The sequence below is a fragment of the Penicillium oxalicum genome, chromosome I, assembly GCF_001723175.1.
Source record: "Penicillium oxalicum strain HP7-1 chromosome I, whole genome shotgun sequence".
NCBI lineage: Eukaryota > Fungi > Ascomycota > Eurotiomycetes > Eurotiales > Aspergillaceae > Penicillium > Penicillium oxalicum.
This window is the reverse complement of record NC_064650.1, coordinates 482,201-503,542: the sequence shown is the minus strand read 5'-3', so window position 1 is coordinate 503,542 and position 21,342 is coordinate 482,201. Positions and strand designations below refer to the sequence as shown.

Sequence of the window (21,342 nt, the reverse complement as noted above, 5' to 3'; positions counted from 1 at the left end):
TTCTAATGGATGGTGCCCCAATCAGAAACTAAGGTATCGTTGTCCTTGTCAGCTTTGCTGAATCTTTTGACCGGGGCTTTGGATCGCTGATTGTGCATTATCTATTACTCTTAGAGGTCATGGATGTGCGGCTGCTCATTGGAGGGCGATGGGGCGCCCCGAGCTTTCAGGGTTGTTGATACATAATGGTGATTCTGAACGTCTTGACCTAGAAGGTCCCCCAACATTTCACCCGGGACGGGATGCGCTGTGGAAATTCGTCATGGATCTCGAAAGCAAATCTTGAAGTATGGATGGTCATTCCCATCCAGCACAGTGCACCAGTCAGTCCCTTGTCAACGGAGTCGATTGGAGTGTCCGCAATTACCTAAGATTGTGTCGAGAGGTCTTCTTCCATATAGCGCAAGCCATCATGAATAATCTTTGTTTAATGTAGTGTGAATACATATCATTAATTTGAACATATTTTTATGCAATGGATAGGATGTCACCCTTTTACCGTCTAGAAGCCGACAGCTCACTGGTGAAAATGGAAAATATTACTAGACTAGTCACGCAAACCTGCACTCAGAACCAACGCGATATATTCATGGAAAGCCCGACGAAAGCCACCCATTTTACAAGTACAAAAAGACGCAATTTAAAGAGATGATTGACAAAACTTAGACGAAAGCAAGAGCCAAAGCACTGGCAACGCTCACGCCGACAACAGTCCAGCCAGACTTGATGATGACGTTGTTGGACAGGCCACGACCCAGATCCCACATCAAGTGGCGGAGACCGTTGAATGAGTGGAAGGTGAAGGGAAGGGCCATGGTAGCCTTCAGCAAGACCTTGGCGGCAAAGGGAAGAGCGCCCATGGCAGCAACCATAGAGGCGGATTCCAAGTGCCAACCGAGAGCGGGAGAGGCGAGATATGCGGTAGCCCAGAGGTAGAGAGATCCGGAGAGAGCGACACCGGTGATACGATTAAGACCCGAAGCGATCCAACCGATCTGAGGGCGGTAGATAGCCAAGTGCGGTGAGACAGGGCGGTTCATGCGCTGCTTGGCCAGAAGAGAAGTCTCCTCGGCGGAAGTGGAGGTCATGGGTCTGTTCATTCAATGCATTCAAGTCAGTAATCTGCAGCTGCATGATGACGTATACGGATCGCGGCGAGAGACATTTCTGTCATCCGCCTTCAAACGAACGCATTTCGAGTATCTGGAAAGGACTGAAGACCAACCTCTTCTGCAATCCGAGAGTAGCGGCAGCCGGGGCAGCGCGCACCATGGACTGAATGGCGAGCGGCTGCTGGACGGCAACTACACATCGAAATGACATTGTTAGCGGGGATCAAATTCATAGTCAGGCCCTGTCTGTAGCTCTCAGGACTTACGCCGTCGCATTGACTGTTGAGCGAGCTTCTGAGAAAACATGCTGATCGTTGTCGATGTTCCTTTCGTCGTCGTTGTCGTCGTCGTCGCAATCGCAATATCAGAAAAAAGATGATTGCGTCGCCAGCAATCGGAACGGACTACCTCGGGCTTCGCACCGTCACGGGATTGCCGACAGTGAGCCAATGGCGGTGCCCGCAATTACTCTTCGGAACATCCTTCTGTCCGTCACGATCTTACACGTGACTTTCGTCACGATCGATCTTAATATCACGTGATTTAGCTCGCTTGCGCGTGGGGTGAGCAGCTCTTTTGTTCCCGCAAGCCGCGTCTGACCTCCTTTTCCTTTTTCTTTTTCCCTCACACGAATCTCCGCTCACATTGATGTATCGGTCTTGGTCGGGATGAAGTTAGTGTGTTTAGCGCCCTCTGGTTTCGACATTCTGTCGCGACTTTCGAGGGGAATTCGAGATTCGCAGAAGGAGCTGTCCCGTCGTTAATCGCCCATTTGATTCTTTCCATGAGTTCGATGGGTTTCATATCAGGGTTACATACCAACATGAGAAAACTTTGTTTAGAAAATGAAATGATCGCGTTCATTCAAACCTGCCTTTCCTTTCGAGTAGTACAAAATGTAAGATTGTACTGGAAATCTTCTGACATGCTGTCGAAACCTCTCAGCAACGATGCAGGACGCCCTCCTTGCGGTGCAAATGTCCCTAGTCGCGACCAAGGCTTGTTATGGGGACTTTTCAATCCGACGCCAGCTGCACAAAATCAAATACCTACCTTGTTCAGGTCGTTACCAGGATAAGATTTCAGGCTTATGTCCTCGAGGGGTCCAGGCATCAGCGATCGCTTCCATTTTGTTTTTTGAAATGCCATGACCGGAACATGGTCAGCACTCAGCCGGGTCCCGTCGTGGATCACATCGGTATTCCATGAACCTATATTCTAAAACTAGGCCTCGAAAAGTTATCTCGGGATGCCGACAAGTCAATATTCCACTCTCCCATTGTCAAGACTGTTACCATGAGACTCGGCCACTTGCTGATTATTGATCACTGCGGGATCCACGTTCTTCTATGGTACACCTCGTGATCGAAACCAGATTCTGTCACATGCCAATTTACGACCAGCTTTTGAAACACCCATGAACAACTTGCTCATCGAGAAGAGCGAAAATGCCATCCTCGCACCTTCGGGTGTCAAAGATGACTAGACCAAATTATGCTTCCTGTGGACATCATTAGGCATGCGTGTGCGAGGACTGAACACTCTATTACCCCAGGCTGAGACGGTTATCAACCCTGTCCCCCGCTGTGCGCATTGGTAAGGTAGCCGTTCGCCGAATTGCTCTGATTCGTCCAGGTACGACCAATTTGTACAGTCGTCCGAACCTCGGCAACTCCATTCTCCCCACAGTCAGTCCGCGGCTACACTTGGGGCCGGGGGGATGACCTGGAGGCTCTCTTAACATCCCAAGTCCAGTCTGGATTCTCCATCTCTCTGACACCGCAAGACCATTTCTTCCACTTCATCTTGTCTTTTATTCACTGCGGCCATATATCAAGGTCCAGCGAACTTGTCACTGCCAGCATTCGCTTCGTTAATTGAACATTACCATGCCTTTCAACACAGCCCTTACCCGTAAGCTGGGTATTCGTGGTATGTAGTCGATCCTGGGGGTTCTTTTTGTGCTTTGAAAGCGTATGCTCACCTTTGTTAGTACCCGTTGTGCAGGGTGGTATGCAGTGGGTGGGCTATGCCGAGCTGGCCTCGGCCGTCAGCAACGCCGGTGGTCTCGGGTTGGTAAGTCATATTCACTCTGGTCTTCCGAGGATGAGAGAGACAACGAAAGCTAATGTCGGCGACTCATATAGCTCACTGCCCTCACTCAACCGACCCCCGAAGACCTGCGCAAGGAGATTCGACGATGCCGCGAAATGACCAAGTATCCATTTGGTGTCAACTTGACCCTTCTGCCGGCCATGGTCCCCCCCGACTACGGCGCATACGCCCAGGTTATCATTGACGAGGGTATTAAAATCGTCGAGACGGCTGGTAACAACCCTGGCCCTGTCATTCAGCAGCTCAAGAAGGCCGGCGTTACCATCCTCCACAAGTGTACCACCATCCGCCATGCCAAATCTGCTGTCAAGCTGGGTGTTGATTTCCTTTCGATTGACGGCTTCGAGTGTGCTGGTCACGTCGGCGAGCACGACATCACCAACTTCATTCTGCTGAACCGCGCTCGCCAAGACCTGGGCGTTCCTTTCATCGCGTCTGGTGGATTTGCGGATGGTTACGGTCTCGCTGCCGCGCTGGCGCTCGGTGCCGAGGGTATCAACATGGGTACCCGATTCATGAGCACTGTCGAGGCTCCTATTCACCAAAACATTAAGGAGACCATCGTGAAGTCGCAAGAAACAGATACTGCTCTGGTGTTGCGCCGGTGGAAGAACACGTCTCGTTTGTTCGCCAACAAGGTCACCCAGGATGCACTCAAGATTGAGAAGGAGAGCAAAACTGGCGACTTTTCTGAGATTGGACCTTATGTGAGCGGCCAGCGTGGTCGCCAGGTCTTCATTAATGGTGACCCCGACTATGGTGTAAGTTTTTTTTTTCTGATTGTGTCTTTGCCTCTGCTTGGGGTTTCTGTTTTAAAAACAGCTCGCTGACCATTACCGCAGGTCTGGACCGCTGGTCAAGTCATCGGCCTGATCCACGATATCCCAACTTGTGAAGTGTTGCTCCGTCGTATTGAGAAGGAGGCTCACGAGGCCATGAGCCGCACTCAAAGCCTTTACACTGACGCCCCAAGTGCCAAGTTGTGATTTTGTGCGTTTCCCCATTCCCCCCCCCTTTCCTGGGAATTTTTGCAGTTTGCGAAATGTGTTTTCAGTCCCGCTATACAATAGAGAGAGTGTGTAGAAACGTCCTTCTATCATGCAACTTGATTACAGTAGACTCCTATTTGTCACATCATTCGTTGCCATCTAGTGCAGGCGATCAACGATCTCGTTGATGCCGCCAGTAGCTCGTCAGATCAGTACTTGACCTGTCACCTGTCACTTGATGACAAGTTCGATCTTCCAATGACCACCCGCAACCGTTGCCCATCAGCGACACCGCTCGTTGCACATTACCCGACGATCGAGCCGAGCTGCTGCTTGAAGGTGATTGTGCGACCGCATTCCTCACCACTTGAAGCACATCCGGAGCCGTGACACGGCTCCGCAAGACAAGATTAATTCCACTCCATCTATCCGCTGAAACAATCTCTTCATTCTTGTTCGTGCACTTCTTCCCTCTCAGCCATCTTTTTTGCAACGAAAGATGAAGTGGCTGCGAGGAAAGCAAAGAAAAGAGAGGGGGGGGGGGAAACTTCAGCCATGACCAGGTGCTCCGCAAAAGAGCGAAAGCAGTCATAAAGTTGCTCGTGTGCATCCACAAGGGGCTGTTCTCGTCACCCTTGCATGGAGATTTTCTGGCAGATCGTTCCATCAATACTAATGCAGAAAGGCCGCTCCCCGAAATCAATAATAATTCATTGCGGATGCTCGCATACCTCTCCAGTCTTTGCAGGATCGACGTACTTGCAGGCTGATAGTATGGTGAGAAGCCTAATTATCAGCCCGCTTCGATTCCGGAAAGGAACGAGTGTCGAGTCTATCCAGCAACGCACCAGTCAAGATCGCCGTGCCTTGAGCTTTCTCAATTGATGGGGTTTCTTGACAGCAAATGAAGCCTAGATAGCCCGTAGTAAAGACGTCTCAAGCAAGCCTTTTGCCCCCTCCGAATAGTAAGTTCCTCACGTATCATTCAAGCTGACCTTTATTGGGACATCACGCAAATCTTACCCAACGCGCTTCCCAATACGGGCGTCAAGTCTGCTCGCAGGATGTTCGAGGTACTTTTCACAGAAATCACAAATGCAGCCCAACGAATCCGGAGTCTGGTCGACTACCTCCCCCTTGCCCAGTATTTACCCAGGCCCAAGCACATTTACATCAGCCGTGCATCCCTGCCACGCCTATCCCACGGGGCATTGACCAAAGGATCCATAATTTGAATCATTATCGCTGTACAAAAGCCCTACCGACCCTTCACCATGGGATTTATTGCGTCAATGACCCGTTACGTCCGCGGAAACACATTTCCACGCAAAGGATCGACGACACAATCACACCGGAGCTTTGACGACGACTCGAACGAATTGATTCCCACCAGCTCTCGCACCACATCCCTTTTCCCTACAGAGAGCATCACATCTACATCCACAATGGTTCCGAGCTCCTCTAACGAGTCGAGTATATCAGCCGAATTGGCCACTCCGAAATGGGACTTGAACATCCGAACCCTCTTTGACGAGGTCGACACCCTCGATCCTGCTACCAGTTGTGCCATCAAGGCCCTCTCCCTGCCAGATCACCCCGTTTTGAAAATGGAAACCATCAAAACACCCTCCGAGACCTTGACGAAGAAGCTAGACCACACAGTCGATACCGAATCCAAAGCCGACACCGCATCACATAAAGGCAGCAAGTTTGGGAAATCCAGCAGATTCCGCATGAGTTGGGACAAGACTTGGTATAGGGAACCTCAAACGTCGGAGGTGAAGACACGGACAAGAATCAGACGATCAATGACGGGATTCTTGAAGAGGCGCCATGTGCGAAGTCCCTCGCAACCAGACCCGTCGTTCAACCCGGCGGAGGAATCTCCCTCGCCAAGGTGGATTGATGCCGCAAGTTTCATGGAGAGAGATGTTGCCGATGAGACGGACGAGTTCAACTGGCTCAAAGATAATGGATTGCGGAGATCTGACAATGAGAGTGCAAAATTGTGGGCGGGGGAGTTGATCGGAAGACTTCGCTAGGGCCGGGTTCAGCGGGTTTCACTGCAGAAATTGGGAGTGCAAAGATGGTCTTTTTCCACGCAGTATCCATGGAAAAAAAATTGATCGTCAAACCTATATCTTGATGGGACTCTCAAAAACGCTTTTGGTTCAAGATAATTGAACATTTTTTTGACTGACACATGAGCATCTCTCCTGCTAGAATGAATATTCCTATGAGAGAGTCACTGGGAGACTGATCAACCGAGATGGCTTGGAGAGCAAGCAAATCCGTTCATTTGCCGTAGTCTCATTATGAGCGTTTTCTATGAGTGATACTTTACCTCCAGCAGTCCAATGTACTAGATACCTACAGTAGTACCTCCCGACCTCCTACTATTCATCGATATACTCCATACTAATGCCCTGGAAACAGGTCTTGTCCCTAGAAAGCTTATTGACTATTCAGATCTTTCTTCTGTCAACGGGCCGATGATGCTCGCATCCCCGTGAGTATCAAATCACCCCAAAGCACCTCATATCATACAAATGTATCCTCGTGAGAACGTACGCTATCCTCCCAGGATCCCCGCAGCCATAGACACATAGCTATTCGGGAAATAAACCCCCACCGCGCTCTTCAAGAAACAATTTCCACCCTGCCCGCCCTCAAATGCCGCAGTCAAGTTGGCGGTATACACGATTCCTTTGCACTTGGAATCATTCGCGACATCGTCATTCCAATCAACACAGTCGGCAATGCAAGAGCCGAGCGTATATCGCGTTGACCGGTTAAGATCGTAAACCGTTCCATGACCAGATGAGGCATCAACTCCGCTGGGCCAGTCGACTGCGCACAATAGTGTGAATACCGACCCGTCTGAGCCGGTAACTGTGGTCAAATTTCTCCCGGGACACGGGTTTGAAGCTATTCCTGTTGTACCGGATGAGACGGGGGCGGAGCTGATGGTGGAGACAAGCTTGGTAGTTGAGGTTTCCAACGTTGTTGTTGATCTTGACATGGTTGAGGGTAGAATTGATGAGGAGCTATGAGATAAGCGTAAGGTGTAAGCTAGTGTCATCAATTCCACTCTCCCAAAAACCAGGAAAAAGAAAAAAAAAAACAAAGAAAAGGATCCTGGCTTCATAACGTACGCGCTCGTTTGGAATGCCTCTGAAGTGTGTCGAGTTGCAAGTGTTCCTCCGATACCACCACCTACTGCGCCGCCAATGATCACCAGCAGTGCAACGGCCAAGAGTGCCCAGAACACCATCGGCTTCAGTCCACATACTGTCTTCTTGGGACTGTGCAACTTCACTTGCTCCTCCTTAGCTGGTCGTTCTGGTCCGAAAACATAGATCGGAAAGTCATTGGAAATGGCCTCTTTTTCACTGCCCGGTACAACTTGCATGCCGGGGTCATCACTGCGCGCCCTCGGGTGGGAATGAATAGAGGAAGTCCCATTCATCTTTGCCAACAAGACGTGAGAAGTCACCGACGATGGCAAATCGACGAGGACAAGAGTCTGTCAATCCCGGCTTTGATCTGAAAGAATGGGCAGCTCGGGCTTGCTGTATCACCAGCGCACACGAAGCGGAAGACCTTGATTGCACTGACGATTTGACGAGAGATGTGAGTGTGGATGAGGTAAGAAGGGTCGCTATCTCTGGATTCATACGCATTTTTTTCAGGGGCTAGGAGACCGACCATGCAGAGAAAAGATGTCCATGAGCTAGCGTCAAGCAGACCGGGGGCCGTGATGCCAACCTCGTAACAAAAGTCGACACCATTGCAGATGCTGCATAGATCGTTTGATCTCAATTCTGCCAATGGGCTGTGACCTGCCGGCCAGAGTGGATGGGCCAAGAATCCTCTAGGCCGCATTCAGGACAAGGCGCTAAGACGAACAGAGACGGCGCTTGCGATGCCGCCAGGATGAACCGGTACGAACGTGTTAAAATCGCAGGAAATTTGTGGACTTGTAAGATCGAGTTGACGCTTCGGAGAGATATGTGAAAGAATTATAATCACGAGGATAGTTTGCTGTTGAATTATGACGCAGAGTGTTGCGTGAAGACCCCCACCGAGCGAAGCTTTGCATCAGGCCTGAATCCGTGCCTAGCGTTTCCCAACGGTGGGGATCCGCTTGATGTGACGACCACGGCACACGCACACGCTCACACCCCCGACACCAAGAGACATCGATGCCGAGTTCGACTACTGGTCACAGTAGCCCTAAGAAGACGAATCAAGTGGGCGAAAGGGAAATTAACGGACTCTGAGACAGACGAGACCGGTGAAATCCATCTTCGAGCAGACACGGTACAAGCTATGGGACAAGGAGAGAGTCACAATCACGATATCTCTTATCAATTAATTCAACTAAAGTGGCTGTCCGAAAATAGACTGCAGCTAAAAACAGAGCAGCATGCACAACATGTAAGCGAGCGTGGTGGACAAGCCAAACATCAACAAAACCAGACAGTCTTCTTTCTCCGAGGGGTGCCACCGACACAACTAATGATACACGGGCAGAGTCGAAAAAATCTAACTAATGAAACACTTGTCGGATCTTTGAGGACATCCCGAGAATCGAATACAGTCCTTGCCTGCGTCCATTTCCTACCAGGCCAAGACCAACGAGGTCCGAACCAGGAGGCCTTGCCACCGATCCATCTCGCCCAAAGGCAGAATATAAGGGAAAATCCCCTAGATGATGGAGCCGAGGGCAACGCAAGGGAGGCCAAGACCGATGAGGTCGGAGTTCCGACAGAAGAGTTAGCATTGACCGGGAGAAGTCGTGGAAGATACTCACGGCGCTGGAAGGAGAGTTCTGGCAGCAGGCAATGTTCTGCTTGCACTTCTGGTTGACCAGGTCCTGGATGGGGATACCAATGATGGGGATCTGGAGGTCCAGCTTGGAGCACTGGTTGAAGAGACCAAGACCGTCGGCACCGGAACCAGCACCGATGAGGTTGCTGAGGGTACCGCCGAGGATGCCAGAGTTGACATCGGTGGTGTCACCAGCGTAGGTGGCCTTGTTGCAGCAGGAGAGCTGAGCCTGGTCACCGCACTTGGCCTGGGCCTGCTTGACAGTCATGTTGTCAGGCACAGGGAAGCGGACCTGGGTGTTGCCCTTGTTGCCAACACCGTTACCAGCGCCCATGCCGCCGGCAGAGGGAGCCATGGGAGGCAGAGCAACAACGGTGGCAGCGAGGCCGAGAAGAGCGGACAGAGTAGTGAACTGCATTATGACGGTGGGTTTTGATTGGAACGAGGGAAGTCTCGAGAGAGTGTAGAGAAGAGAGCTGGACTTCAAAAGAAGGGAATGCTTGAAAGAGAGTGATGCGTGATGAAGAAAAAGATCTGGTAGAGCGAAGAATATGCCTTGCTTTATAGACTTTGCAGAGTGGTCTGTGAGCCCTGTTCTCTCACTACTCGTTCTCTCTCCTTCTCTCCCTGCTCTGTCGACAGTCGAACAGTCTTGCTCACTCCCTGTGGATATGCTGGTGGCTGTCTCTCCCCAGCCCTGCAGGCCTCGCCTTTCCTCCCTCGCTTTGGAATGCAAATATGCAGGGAACCCGCAGGGGTGCAGGTCTCCTTTCACTCCACTTTGAAGGTCTTTGCCGGTCGAGGAACGCTCCCTTGGAAGCTTTGCGGTATGGATCGGCCAAGTTTTCTCAGATTACTGTGAGCAACACGCGACCGAGCGTGCTATTGCTAGCATTCCTCATGCGTTTGAGCCAAGCTCCATCACCTGTCAGCGCCAGGTGTCTGCCGGCCATATTTCCGGGCAAATTCCATCCCAGTTCCAGTCCCTGAGAGAACGCTGCGATGATTATTATTTTTTTTGACTGATTTCTCTTTTTTTTTCTTTCATGGTAGGTTTATTGATGGTGCTGTAAAGTTGATCTGGCATGGCCAGCACTGATGGAGAAGAATACCTCGTGCCCTCAACAGGCTTCATATGGCACTAGTCACACCCTCGTCCGCCAGGATCCTATACTTCGTGACTGACTCTCCTCCAGTCCACGTAGATCTCCGCCACGATCGCGATAGGCTCAATCCAAATAAGGCTTGCCAGTTCCAGCTCCGGCTGGAGCTCGGTCCCCAAAAAGCGGGTCCATGAAATTCTTCGATGGCCAGCGCTCTTCACCGTAAAATCGTCGGCTCTCCACTGGGCCCAGCACATCCTCGCCCGATCGCCAGGGCCTGAGGTCTCCATCGCCGAGCTTTGCAGCCAGGTGAGAATGCATGCTAGCTGGTCAACTCATAGTACGGTGTACACGGACAGATTTTGTCCTGCATGCCTGTCTGGCTCAGATGTACGGTCTTTGCGTGGCCACCCAGTGGCTGACTGGGCGTGGAGTGCGCTCCCCTCTGCACCCTGAACGGGAATATCCTTCCATCCCTGTAAGGGATGCCACTAGTCTCTCTGCTCTGAGCCCAATCACGCCTGACCTGTCGCTCGTCTCCCTTCATTGCTTGGTGCCCGGCTTTTGAACGTCCCTCCCACCAATTATTCCGAGATGGTGCAAAACAATACATCCCAATACTGACAGTGGCAGGAATCACAGACCCTTCCCCTGGCCTTGGTCTGCAAGCTTCGCACGTAATCTCGCCATGACCAGGCTCCCTGTCACCGATCGCTGCTCGTCTTCGATCTTCGTATTCATTATTTGTTGTGGCGTGTTGACCCGGTAATTGGCGATCTCTGCAAATCCTAACACATCCCATGATTCTATGCGTGTGGACGGGCTTCTGTGTAGCATCGGTTCCGTTCCTATCCAGTGACTCGCCGATCGTGATCTGTCGGTTTTGCTTCTTTCGCCCTCAATAGTGCTATGCCGGTCGAGTAATCGAATCTCGATGCTTGCCTGGCCTGGTGTCAAAGGCAATACCCTCAAACTATCAATTTTTCCCTCTCTTTTTACTACGAACAGGGGCTGGAATAGGGTAGGTCTCAGAGTAATTTGAAATTGTATTCTGAGAAAGTGGCCTAGAGAATCCTACTTCTCTATCACGCCTCACAAATGTACTGATCGCCTATTGAGGATCACTCAAGTATCAGCTACAGTACAATAACCTCGTAAAAACACTGCCCGTCGCGCGAGGAAGCCCTTTATCATATCGCATCGAGTGGCGAAGTTATCAATATGCCAAATCCCCCGACAACGAGACTCTGAGTTTGTTGCCCGATCTCATTCTCAGCACACGGATTCAAAGGACTGGTTCAAAGCCGAGAATAACCTGATCTGGGGTCTGGAATATTCGCTGTAAGAACATTTAAGATAAATGCCTTCGGGTCTGGTTTGATTGTGCCGCCCAGAAGCCTCATACTTTTACAGATTATGGCAGGCCTATAATCATTGGCGTTCTACAGTATCAATCAGGTCTATTGGAATCTATCAATCATAATTGTACATGTACCCGTACACTGGTATCAGCTAGAGGCAAAGTGAAGAAGCTATGCCGGATCTTTGGCCCAGTTGCAAATGTATCCACAGAACATATGGATTCATGGATGGTGCATCCACACACTATCGGTCACGATCTATACTTACTCGCTCTGGAGTCTAATGTTTTTAAGAGCTCATTTCCCGATAGGTACTGGTTGGAGCTGAACACTACAGAAACAGCTTTAGAAGATTCTACCCTTCATGTGTGCGTATAGGATTAGAAGTTGGTGGTTCGACCGCGCTAGAGCTAAGCGGACGTCTTTCAATATATATCATGTTGTTAGTTTGGGCTTGCTACATCACCCGCCTCCCGACCACTCATCAGAGCACCTCGTCTGCTATCTTTAGAACATCACAGTTTTGCCGTGCTGAAAACATGATCTTAATCGAGTCAGATTTCTTGCATGCGATAACATCATGAACAAATTAAATATGCGGAGAGCTCATCGTGGCCTTGGTATTACATTTAATAGCCTGAGGCACTCCCACCAGAATCACGGGCAGCAATTGAAGTACATATCACACCCAAGCTGTCTACAATTTAATTTCATGACCATCAGAGATAACCCGAATCAGCATCGGTTGATTTGATATGAACTACAGTCAAGTATACACAAATTTAATGTTCGTGTTGCCTTGAGGTTGGTTTGTTCCTGGGTGTATATAGAAAGAAGCAGAGAACTGGGACCTCGAGCAGCATTCAATCGCGCTGATACCTAGCCTCGGTACCTTCTCCGACATCACACACAGAACTGGATGACCGCGTGAATAGTTCGTTTCTCAAGATGCTCGCTTTCTGGTAGTATGGTGAGCCTGAAAATAAGACTAATTTGTCCACTCAGGTAATCTTTTATCACGGATGAGCAGAATCTCATAAATGACACCCGTTCATGATGAGGATTTGCGGGGAGATGTACCATTCTGGTTTGAAGCATCTTTCACCATAGAAGGAAGGTTTCTTTGTTCGTTATAGTCGACGGGATTGAACATCCATTCCGTGTAGACTGGGCCACAACAGATGTGATCAATTGTAAGAGAACTATATTTTCATTGAGGTTTATGATTTGTTTTTTCAAAACCAGCGTAACATTATACAAGAGAAAAGGTTGAGTCAGTTCAGATTGGTACCGTGAATCAGTCACTATAATAAACTTTTTGGCAGAGAGTCCGGAGGAATTGTTAATCAACCATGCACGTGAAACCTAATAGTTCAGATAACAGACAAATGACACAAGAAATCCCTGAGAGTAGAGGAGCATGATATGACAAAAAGCCTCTTATAAGATACTAACATCTCTGCTGAGAAAAATAAGGTATTATAGGGACTAGTAGTACACCCTGGATTGTGGCCACGATACTGTGAAATAGGTGTTTTGGCATAGATCATACACAGAAGGAAGGAAAGCAGGTAGACGTAATTCAGATCAGGTAAGCTACTTTCCACAGCTCTTCCCAGAGACCACACCTAAATACGCTAAGCTGGATGTGATAGAAAGCAAATATCTACTTTGAACTCCCACCGGGACTCAATCAAAATCTTTTATCTGTGCAACAGTAAAAAATTGGCAGACACCTATAGATCACAAGCATTACGTCATTTAACACACCACTCTACCCGTTATACGCAGGCACAAAACTTTCTAATACGAGGGCGGTGAACACGTTAATGTCCACCAGTCGCAACCGCGATGCATGATTCTCCGCATTAACCTGCTAGAAGCCGCGCAGATACGTTGATGATTTAGCGCATTAGCAACCACTCGCTCGGTCGCGTACGAGGATCATCAGTAGTGCTAACTGGCGTCATGTCTGACCAGCCTCACTCGCCTGATTCCTCTCGGGCGGAGTCCCGCGCTCCATCACCTGCGCATGGCACACCTCAAGCTGATGCTGATACGGAGAAGTCCACGGCAGAAATGAAGACACCAGACCACGACCACACAGACAAACCTACTTCAAAATCACCATCGCGGGAGAAAGAAGAACACATACCGACGGAATTGCATGATACTACCCAGGCATCCAATGATTCTGAATCAGCACCACCACTACCCGATGAGGTGCCTCCGCCGCTTCCCGACGAAGCACCACCTGGGAAAGTAGAGGATGACGGATGGGAACCTGTTTGGGATGCGAACGCTCAAGCCTTCTATTTCTTTAATCGGTTCACCGGGCTCACCCAGTGGGAAAACCCCCGAGTTCCTGAAGCAGCCGCTCCGGGCACTGTGAGCGCCAGCACGCTTGAGGCACTGAATTCCACCGAGAAAAAAGCACCGGTACTGGGAGGATACAACCCTGCGATTCATGGGGACTACGATCCAAATGCTTCTTACGCGCAGCAGCATGAGGAACCGTCTGGAGAAGCTGGGGGGTCGGCACTAGATCCCGCGGCCGCATACGCTGCGACTGGCACATTCAATCGCTTCACCGGCCGCTGGCAGGCTGATTCGATCCGGCCGGAAAATTACAATGATGAGAACAAGTCACGGCGGCAGATGAACGCGTTCTTCGATGTGGATGCCGCGGCAAACAGTCACGATGGGCGAAGTCTCAAGGCTGAACGGAGTGGAAAGAAGCTGAGCAAAAAAGAATTAAAGATGTTCAAAGAAAAGCGCCGAGAAAGAAAAGAGGAGAAACGCAGAGCGTGGCTTCGAGATTAAGTCAGTCGCATGCGGAAATTGGAGGGAAGGGCTTAGCATCTGTGGGTGACTGGCTCGGTACTTTCGCCGAAACTCATTGCATATGGAAAGGATGCCGCTGGCATACTGGGATTTTGAGATACCACCCGTATCCTTGGATTCGGGCTTTCAGGCGTTCATGGTGTGATTTTTTTTCTTTCTTTCTAGGCGATTTCTATGTGCATACAAGTGGCAGCTTCATCTGCCGTGGGGTCTACGGTTTTTCCCTTGCCCAAGGGCTTTGTGTTAATAGAGCAGGATACTGGAAACATTTCAATCGAGCACGAGACATGAGATTTTGTGAAATGCATACTGTCAAAGTGGGATTCATGATTTTCTATAGCTCCAGCTCATGTCTATACTTCGAACCTCCGTCGAAGAGCCCCCCCGACCCGAATCGATCCAACCCCACCACTAGTCATGTGATCTTCGATATCAAAGTTTCTTTCGGATCAGTGGGCCTTGGGATCATTAGATCACAAGTGAAGAAGGAAGAATTAAAAGTGAGTAATCATCATGCCCCGTACAGAAAAGCAAAGCCGTCAGAATTGGCTACCATTCTTGAATTTTTTTGATCAAAGGCCTTGTTCGTGAAAGTGGACCTGTGGCAGGAGATGATCAGAAGACCGGGTTGTTTGACAATAGGCCAAAGTCTTCTGGAAAAATGAACTTCAACGAGCATGGCTTGAAAGATAAAAAGAAAAGCCATCTGACATTTCCTGCCCGCCACTTTCCACAAGCTTCCGCCTGGTCTTTTTCTGATCTGATTTTATGAGTCTTTCAAAATTGAACGAGCTAACATATCTTGATAGGGCATTTCCCCGTCTCTGCTCTAGAAAATTTTTTTGGAGTGCCCGAAGGTAAAGGATCCACAAGTCCAACAAGTGGGCGAGATTCAAAATCTACAACCACCAAAGCTTTGATTAAAACAAAGACATCCTTGTTCTCTTTTTCTCCCCCAACATGTCTGCCTCAACGCCAAAGCCCAAGCCGACAGTACCTGTCGCGCTTTCAGCAGAGGCTATCGATGACATCATTTACGATGCACGAGCCGGTGATCTCGAAGCCTTGAACGCGGACATTGCCTCTCTTGCTACACAGCACAGCTGTCCAGAGTCGCACATCGTTGCTTCCATCATTGACATGGAAGATCTGAGCGCAGGCGGGACGGGTTCTTGCGTGCTTCATTTCCCCGCCGCGAATGGAAACAGCGGTATGTTCAAGATTTTATTTTTGACACCTGATCAAGCTATGACTTGGTCAAACGATCCTCGCTTCGGTGAAAAATTTGATTATTCTAATCGAACAACCTTCAGAAATTCTCACCACTTTGCTCCAAAAGCTGTCTTCGCTGGACACTGCCCAGCAGACAGCTTTTGTCAACCACCCCAATCATTCCGGCAATACGCCTCTCCACTGGGCTGCGCTGAACACACACCTGGAATGTGTCAAGGCTCTTGTTGAGGCTGGTGCAGACGTTGCGATCAAGAATGATGCGGGCCACGACGCTGTGTTCTTGGCTGAGCGCGCGGCTTGGTCTGCCGCCGCCGAGGAAGAGGGTGATGCTGCACAGGCCGCCGACGAGCCCCAGGAGATTGAAATGACCATTGGTGAGGAGGAGCAGGGTCAACAGCAACAGGCTGATGCTGGCGAGATGTCTGCTGGCAGACAGGTTGTTGAGTGGTTGCTGAGCTCTGAGAAGGCGGCCGGGTTGGAGAGCAGCGCCACGGAGGGCGACAAGTCTGCATGAGACTCGGCCTAAGAATGATTAATGGAATTGACGACCCGTCAGGCTAGGGAGAAAAATGTGGGATATCACGGACATATGATTATATAGAAGCAAAAAGTATGCAATGATCCATCGGGTTCGAAACAAATCGCCTATTGCAAAAGTCGGAACAAGCCCATCTCTAATTGCTGGAAATTTTGTACAAGCGAAGTATGACTAAATGTCGAGATCTTCCGACGTATCTATGATCCACACTCCACATAATTTATAGCAAGTCTCTCTATGTCATTGTGGAAGGGTTCTTCTTCAAAGTCAGTCGCGGCGAGCTTTCCCACTTCCACTACCACTCGTGCGTGGCATTGCAGAGAGCCGATCGCCGACTGACCCGGGCGATGGCGATCCTGGCGACGAGGCTCCCGGTTGAGACTGACCATCGCGAACCTCACGAACTTTGGCATCGAATCCAACTCTGAAGCGTCGGCCTCGCCACACAACGGTGACGCCGCCATAAACAGCTATAAACCAGATAGGCAAAGCAAGAAGTTCTCGACCAAGCCAGGCAACGAGCCATTGGAGAAACGGCCGCCGTGTCGCTCGAGAGGGTCGTTGGCTTGGCCGAGCGAAAACCGGAGTGTCATCGTCGACTTCGATGGCTCGAGAAGAATGCAAGTTGATGTACAGGGTCCAATCAGTCGCGATCCAGAGAGCAATGCCCAGCACAAACACGGCAAAAAATGCGGTCCATGTAGTGAGGCGACCGGCGAAGTGATATCCGTTCTGCTCGAGATACGGCGCCAGTGCAGTTGTGATTCCCCATGCGCCGTAAAGCGTACACAAGAAGGATTCAGTTCCTGGCTCAACAAGCGTGGCCAAGAGCACAGTGAATTTGCGCACTCGTAGCCACCTGATCCGGCGGGCGATATACCCTCGTACGCTCATGTTTGCCACTGGCTGAATCGCGAGGTCTCCGAAAACCATGGCATGCTTGCCCCAGTGTTCACCAAACTCCTTTTCCTCTCGAATCTGCCGCCGCCACAGAAGATCTCCAATCAAGTGGTCTTCACAGATGTTGTCCGAGAAGTAGTCAACTCCAGGGTGTCGCTTGCAAGGCTCTCCCAGAGCCGGTGCCGTTAAATAATCGAGATGCGAGCGACGAAACATGTTGGACTTTCCCACAATGCACGGAGCAATGAGGACCGTGTTGATGGCAGTGTACATCTTCGCGTGGGATGATGAAAGGAACAACTCTTCCAGGCGGCCACCGCCTGTCTCCATCATGCTCGCCCAACCATCCTCTGGCCGCCTCATTGCCAGGCCCAGCCCGTCAACTCCCCCGCTCAGAGTCGCATTTGTACGATTATCAAGGAGTGCTTGTCGCTCTCCGCTCGAATCGATCTCGCCCGTGACATCTACGGCGACCGGCAGATGGTGAACAAACTTGTATTTCCGGCTTGAGGTGGTTCCCGTTCCACAAAGACGTTCCACCATCCGCCCACAGACCCCCTTTCCAACCCAGACATTGCAGTCGATGATCCACACAATATCGCCTTTGGCTTCACGGTATGCGCGGCTCATGTTGCGGATCTTGGGATTCGGACCCAAGTGGTACGCATCCGGCCCGTTGCCCTGGAGCAGAGGGTCTTCCTCTTCAACATAGATCCGCGCATCAACCTCTGGAAAATCGCGAAGTAATTGGCATAGTGTCGAGTAAGCCGGGTCGTCGCGGGTCGCCACACAGAGACAAACCGTCAGTTTGTCGCGTGGATAATCCTGCTGGAACGTCGCAGCAAGGCAGTCGTAAAGGTTGGGTTCAAGGCCCTTGACCGGTCGGATAGCAGTGACATGAGGGGCGTTGCGATCGTGACTCAATGTTGACCGTCGAGGTCGTTGCATGAAAAATCGCCGACTACCAACACGACGGTTTCATACATGGTTAGCCACGAGCTAGGCTTCCCATAATTCATCAGAAGGACCCCGCAATCGCGCGGGCGCGAGGCCTGGCGCGATGCAATACGACAGGAGAGGTTCCAAGGTGTCTTGAAGGGGGTTTCAAGGACAATGATGACTTACATCTGGAAATATCCAAGACCACACACGACCGACACGGTCAGGTACCAGACCAAGCCGACCCAGCCTGCGGCAACGGACAAGGGTATCGCGCCATTGCCGGTGGGCACTCCGAGTGACTTGGAGTTCGTCTTCAGCATGAGACTTGAAATGGGACGGAAACAAGATCTGCAACCACAGAGAACATTCTAGGGCAAGATGAAGGTTCTCGGGATAAAAAAGGGTTGGAGGTGGAGTCGAGCAGGTCCAGCGAGCTAGTTGCCTGTCAACAAGACGATTCCAGCTTGGGGGCCAACATCCAATTCTGGATGACTATCCGAACACGGATACGAGAGCCAATCATTCGCCAGTGCACTACTAATGCCGCAACGAGGCCAGTCATCATAGGAGTACATGACGGGTTGTACAGTTTTTCCAGATCATAACTCTGTGGTTCCTTCCAAATGTTCGCAAAGTTGGAGGTAAAGTGCAAATTCTACATGAGCACCGGCCCAGTAAGAAAAGTGCCAATGAGTGATCCGCCATGGGCAACGTTCAGGCTCTGAACGAGTAGAAGATCCTTTGACTCGACAATCGAAACTATTAAGACTAACTGCATATATGCATCGTCGGGTCCAACCTTACTTCTGGATCAAAAATCATTCTGTTATTCCATGACGTTACGTTGTCTACTAAGCATCAACTGCAAGTCCAAGAGCTGCATGGCATGTTGGTGCGCACGCTGCATTCCACTTAGTCGCAGACTAAATTGATCAGATGTTCGAAGCATGGAATACGGCGAGGAAAGAAAAGGGATTCCTCAATTGAACCTATTCAAGTGGTATAGTGGTCAAGTCGAAAAGTGAGCCTTGAAGATTAAAAGGATGAGAAAGTTGATTATAAGTGCAGTATGGCCCTGAAAGATTTCCCAAAGTTGACCTCCGTTCGCTACCGTCACTGGTCGTAGAAACGGACTCCTTCCCAAAACTCCCATGCTGATGGATCATATGCAAGCCTCCTCTTATGGTAATGCCTTCTTCTTCTTCCGCACCAGGCCTGCACTGAGGACATTGACAGCACTTGGCTGGTCCGTCTTCAAGCTGGCTGCAGTGGTATGAGACTGTTCCGTGGCATTTGCTTCGTCATCGTCTTTTCCGTCCATCTCGTGTTCTGACTTCTTTCTTTTGCGAATAAACTCCCCACCGAGGAGGTTTTGGGCAGTCGCGGAGACCGTGTCTTGGGCTCGAGGACTGCATGTTCCTGTAACACGCTTGCCCCAGGTCAATTGATCTGCAAGCGAGGCTACTTGTTCAATGTAAGATTTTGTGCTTGCTATGACCTCATCAGAGTCATAGAACTGATCTAGCACTCCATCCATCATTTTCTTGTAATCCGCTTCATGCAGCACGACCTCTCCACGGCCTGCTTCCGGCCAATGGAATGGAACGCTTTCTGACGACGAGGGTAGTGTCGACGGCGTAGTGGAAGGGTTCTTTGATACATCCACCCTGGCAACATGAGAGTCTTTCCTGTCGTTACCTGCCTCATCCTCGCTGAGCCTTGTCGAATTTTGGGGATCTGCTGATACCTGATCGCGTACCAGCGACTTATCTCCAGCAGACACGGCGGGTTCGTCATTGCAAGCCTGCTTGCCAGAAGCAGCTGAGCTGAGACTGGATCCTTGTGCCGCTCGGCTGGCCATAGTTGTAGAATTCAAAAGTCCTGGGGGATTGACAACAATCCAAAGGAAGCCAACCAGTCGGCCTGCGGAACACTCTTGACGGAATGCCATCATTTCCCAAAACTGGTCAAGAGATTTGATACTCTTCCAATGCCCAGCATCCGCCGATTCAGCTTGATCGTTGGCAGAGTCGGGTAGCTCATCGTCAAGATCTGTCAGGAATCGTGTCTTGGGATCGTCAGGAAATCGAGGCACCAGACAGCGTGGTGGAGCAGATGGATCACGGCACATTTGCTGGAGAGGATAGCCAGTGAGCCACCGCGGCTGATTTGCCGAGTCGGTCTTGGTTGATGCTGGGAAGAAACTGCGTGTTTCGAAGCGATCGCACCCAGGAACTATCAAATAGGCCGTAGCTGAGGCCTTGGCGGCCTCAACGGAGGTCTTAATGTCTGAACCTGGGGAGACCGACTCGGCGCCGTTCTCCCGGAGTATCGGGTCTACCGCGCGACACCACCATTTGATCAAGCCGCGGTCATCGAGAACATGCTTTTCAGTATTCTCAATGCTGCCAGGGAAGAGATACTGATCCTGAGCACGTGCAAATAGAGAGACCACAAGCCTCACCCCTGGTCTCTGATGAGATCGAACCAAAAAAGATAAGAAGGTGCCAGAGACCAATCTCAGCACGGAGACCTTCGCTTTCAGTTCCAATAGGTGAAGCAGTCCGGTGGAGTCAGCCTTGGAGACGAAAATCGTTGTTAGGTGGGCCGTGTTGTAGATCAAGACCTCCATCCCAAAGATGAGTATCTCGGCACCATCATGCTGAGGTGACTCAATGGATGCTGTTAAAAAATGGTTCTCACAAAAAGTTGGTTCCGAGTCATGTCCAGGCGCAGCGGCAAAAAGGGCATCCGAAGGGGCTGGCGTAGAAGAAACATGACGGACAATCAGCTCAGCGCCGGTTGGGAGCACTGAAGCTAGCAGATCTGCAAGATCACCATGAGAAGCCATATTGCACCTGTCGCCAACGAATCTTGATCTCGATCATCGAGAAAGAGGCAATCGTCAACGCTGTTGACGGTGCTGTGAATTTGACCTGTATTTGACGGTCACGTGCCCATTCCCACGACGGTCTGCAGCGAAATACCTCGGTGCACGTTAACCCTGCTCAAGGGTTTCCCTCGAGAGGTGAATAATCTTTTCAAAGCGAACCATTTTCAATCATCCAAGCCACCTATTCAACGATGAAGCCAGATTTTCAGGGTGTGCACAAGTCTCTCCATGCTGGGTTAGACCTTGAAACCGTGGACAAGACGCAATTAGAAATGCACCGTAGCAGCATAAAGGCAAAGGTATCGACAGTGAGAGCATATGTGATTTAGATAGAGACTTCAATTTCGTGGTAAATGTATAGAGCTTCATCGTTGCATCCGAGACCGAAGGAGATTTGTTTGTCGTTGAAGTATGTTCATTTCACATGTAAAAGGAAGAAGTCACGGTCTCATCACCTGCCTTCCTTATCTGGATCTTCA

At 50.3% G+C, this 21,342-nt stretch overlaps 9 protein-coding genes across 9 annotated transcripts; 4 read left to right on the top strand and 5 right to left on the bottom strand.

Annotated features, from left to right (window-relative positions):
* Positions 1–662: 662 nt before the first annotated feature.
* POX_a00169 (uncharacterized protein) lies at positions 663–1,418 on the bottom strand (the record flags this gene model as incomplete). Its single annotated transcript, XM_050109117.1, has 3 exons — positions 663–1,092; positions 1,226–1,304; positions 1,379–1,418. 3 exons carry the CDS (start codon positions 1,416–1,418, stop codon positions 663–665), a joined length of 549 nt encoding a protein of 182 aa, XP_049972885.1.
* A 1,583-nt stretch (positions 1,419–3,001) lies between these two features.
* On the top strand, positions 3,002–4,213 carry POX_a00168 (NADH:quinone reductase; the record flags this gene model as incomplete). Its single annotated transcript, XM_050109116.1, has 4 exons — positions 3,002–3,044; positions 3,106–3,188; positions 3,260–3,988; positions 4,070–4,213. The coding sequence occupies 4 exons, from the start codon at positions 3,002–3,004 to the stop codon at positions 4,211–4,213; spliced, it is 999 nt and encodes a 332-aa protein (XP_049972884.1).
* A 1,277-nt stretch (positions 4,214–5,490) lies between these two features.
* Positions 5,491–6,258, top strand: POX_a00167 (uncharacterized protein; the record flags this gene model as incomplete). Its single annotated transcript, XM_050109115.1, has 1 exon — positions 5,491–6,258. One exon carries the CDS (start codon positions 5,491–5,493, stop codon positions 6,256–6,258), a length of 768 nt encoding a protein of 255 aa, XP_049972883.1.
* Positions 6,259–6,788: 530 nt separating this feature from the next.
* On the bottom strand, positions 6,789–9,467 carry POX_a00166 (uncharacterized protein; the record flags this gene model as incomplete). Its single annotated transcript, XM_050109114.1, has 5 exons — positions 6,789–7,263; positions 7,372–7,742; positions 7,808–8,015; positions 8,391–8,434; positions 9,033–9,467. The coding sequence occupies 5 exons, from the start codon at positions 9,465–9,467 to the stop codon at positions 6,789–6,791; spliced, it is 1,533 nt and encodes a 510-aa protein (XP_049972882.1).
* A 1,007-nt stretch (positions 9,468–10,474) lies between these two features.
* On the bottom strand, positions 10,475–10,954 carry POX_a00165 (uncharacterized protein; the record flags this gene model as incomplete). Its single annotated transcript, XM_050109113.1, has 1 exon — positions 10,475–10,954. The coding sequence occupies one exon, from the start codon at positions 10,952–10,954 to the stop codon at positions 10,475–10,477; it is 480 nt and encodes a 159-aa protein (XP_049972881.1).
* Positions 10,955–13,481: 2,527 nt separating this feature from the next.
* On the top strand, positions 13,482–14,336 carry POX_a00164 (uncharacterized protein; the record flags this gene model as incomplete). Its single annotated transcript, XM_050109112.1, has 1 exon — positions 13,482–14,336. The coding sequence occupies one exon, from the start codon at positions 13,482–13,484 to the stop codon at positions 14,334–14,336; it is 855 nt and encodes a 284-aa protein (XP_049972880.1).
* A 981-nt stretch (positions 14,337–15,317) lies between these two features.
* On the top strand, positions 15,318–16,104 carry POX_a00163 (uncharacterized protein; the record flags this gene model as incomplete). Its single annotated transcript, XM_050109111.1, has 2 exons — positions 15,318–15,567; positions 15,671–16,104. 2 exons carry the CDS (start codon positions 15,318–15,320, stop codon positions 16,102–16,104), a joined length of 684 nt encoding a protein of 227 aa, XP_049972879.1.
* A 291-nt stretch (positions 16,105–16,395) lies between these two features.
* Positions 16,396–18,290, bottom strand: POX_a00162 (Ceramide glucosyltransferase; the record flags this gene model as incomplete). The annotated part of the gene is made up of 2 exons (XM_050109110.1): positions 16,396–17,989; positions 18,154–18,290. The coding sequence occupies 2 exons, from the start codon at positions 18,288–18,290 to the stop codon at positions 16,396–16,398; spliced, it is 1,731 nt and encodes a 576-aa protein (XP_049972878.1).
* An 860-nt stretch (positions 18,291–19,150) lies between these two features.
* POX_a00161 (uncharacterized protein) lies at positions 19,151–20,821 on the bottom strand (the record flags this gene model as incomplete). Its single annotated transcript, XM_050109109.1, has 1 exon — positions 19,151–20,821. One exon carries the CDS (start codon positions 20,819–20,821, stop codon positions 19,151–19,153), a length of 1,671 nt encoding a protein of 556 aa, XP_049972877.1.
* Positions 20,822–21,342: the final 521 nt, after the last annotated feature.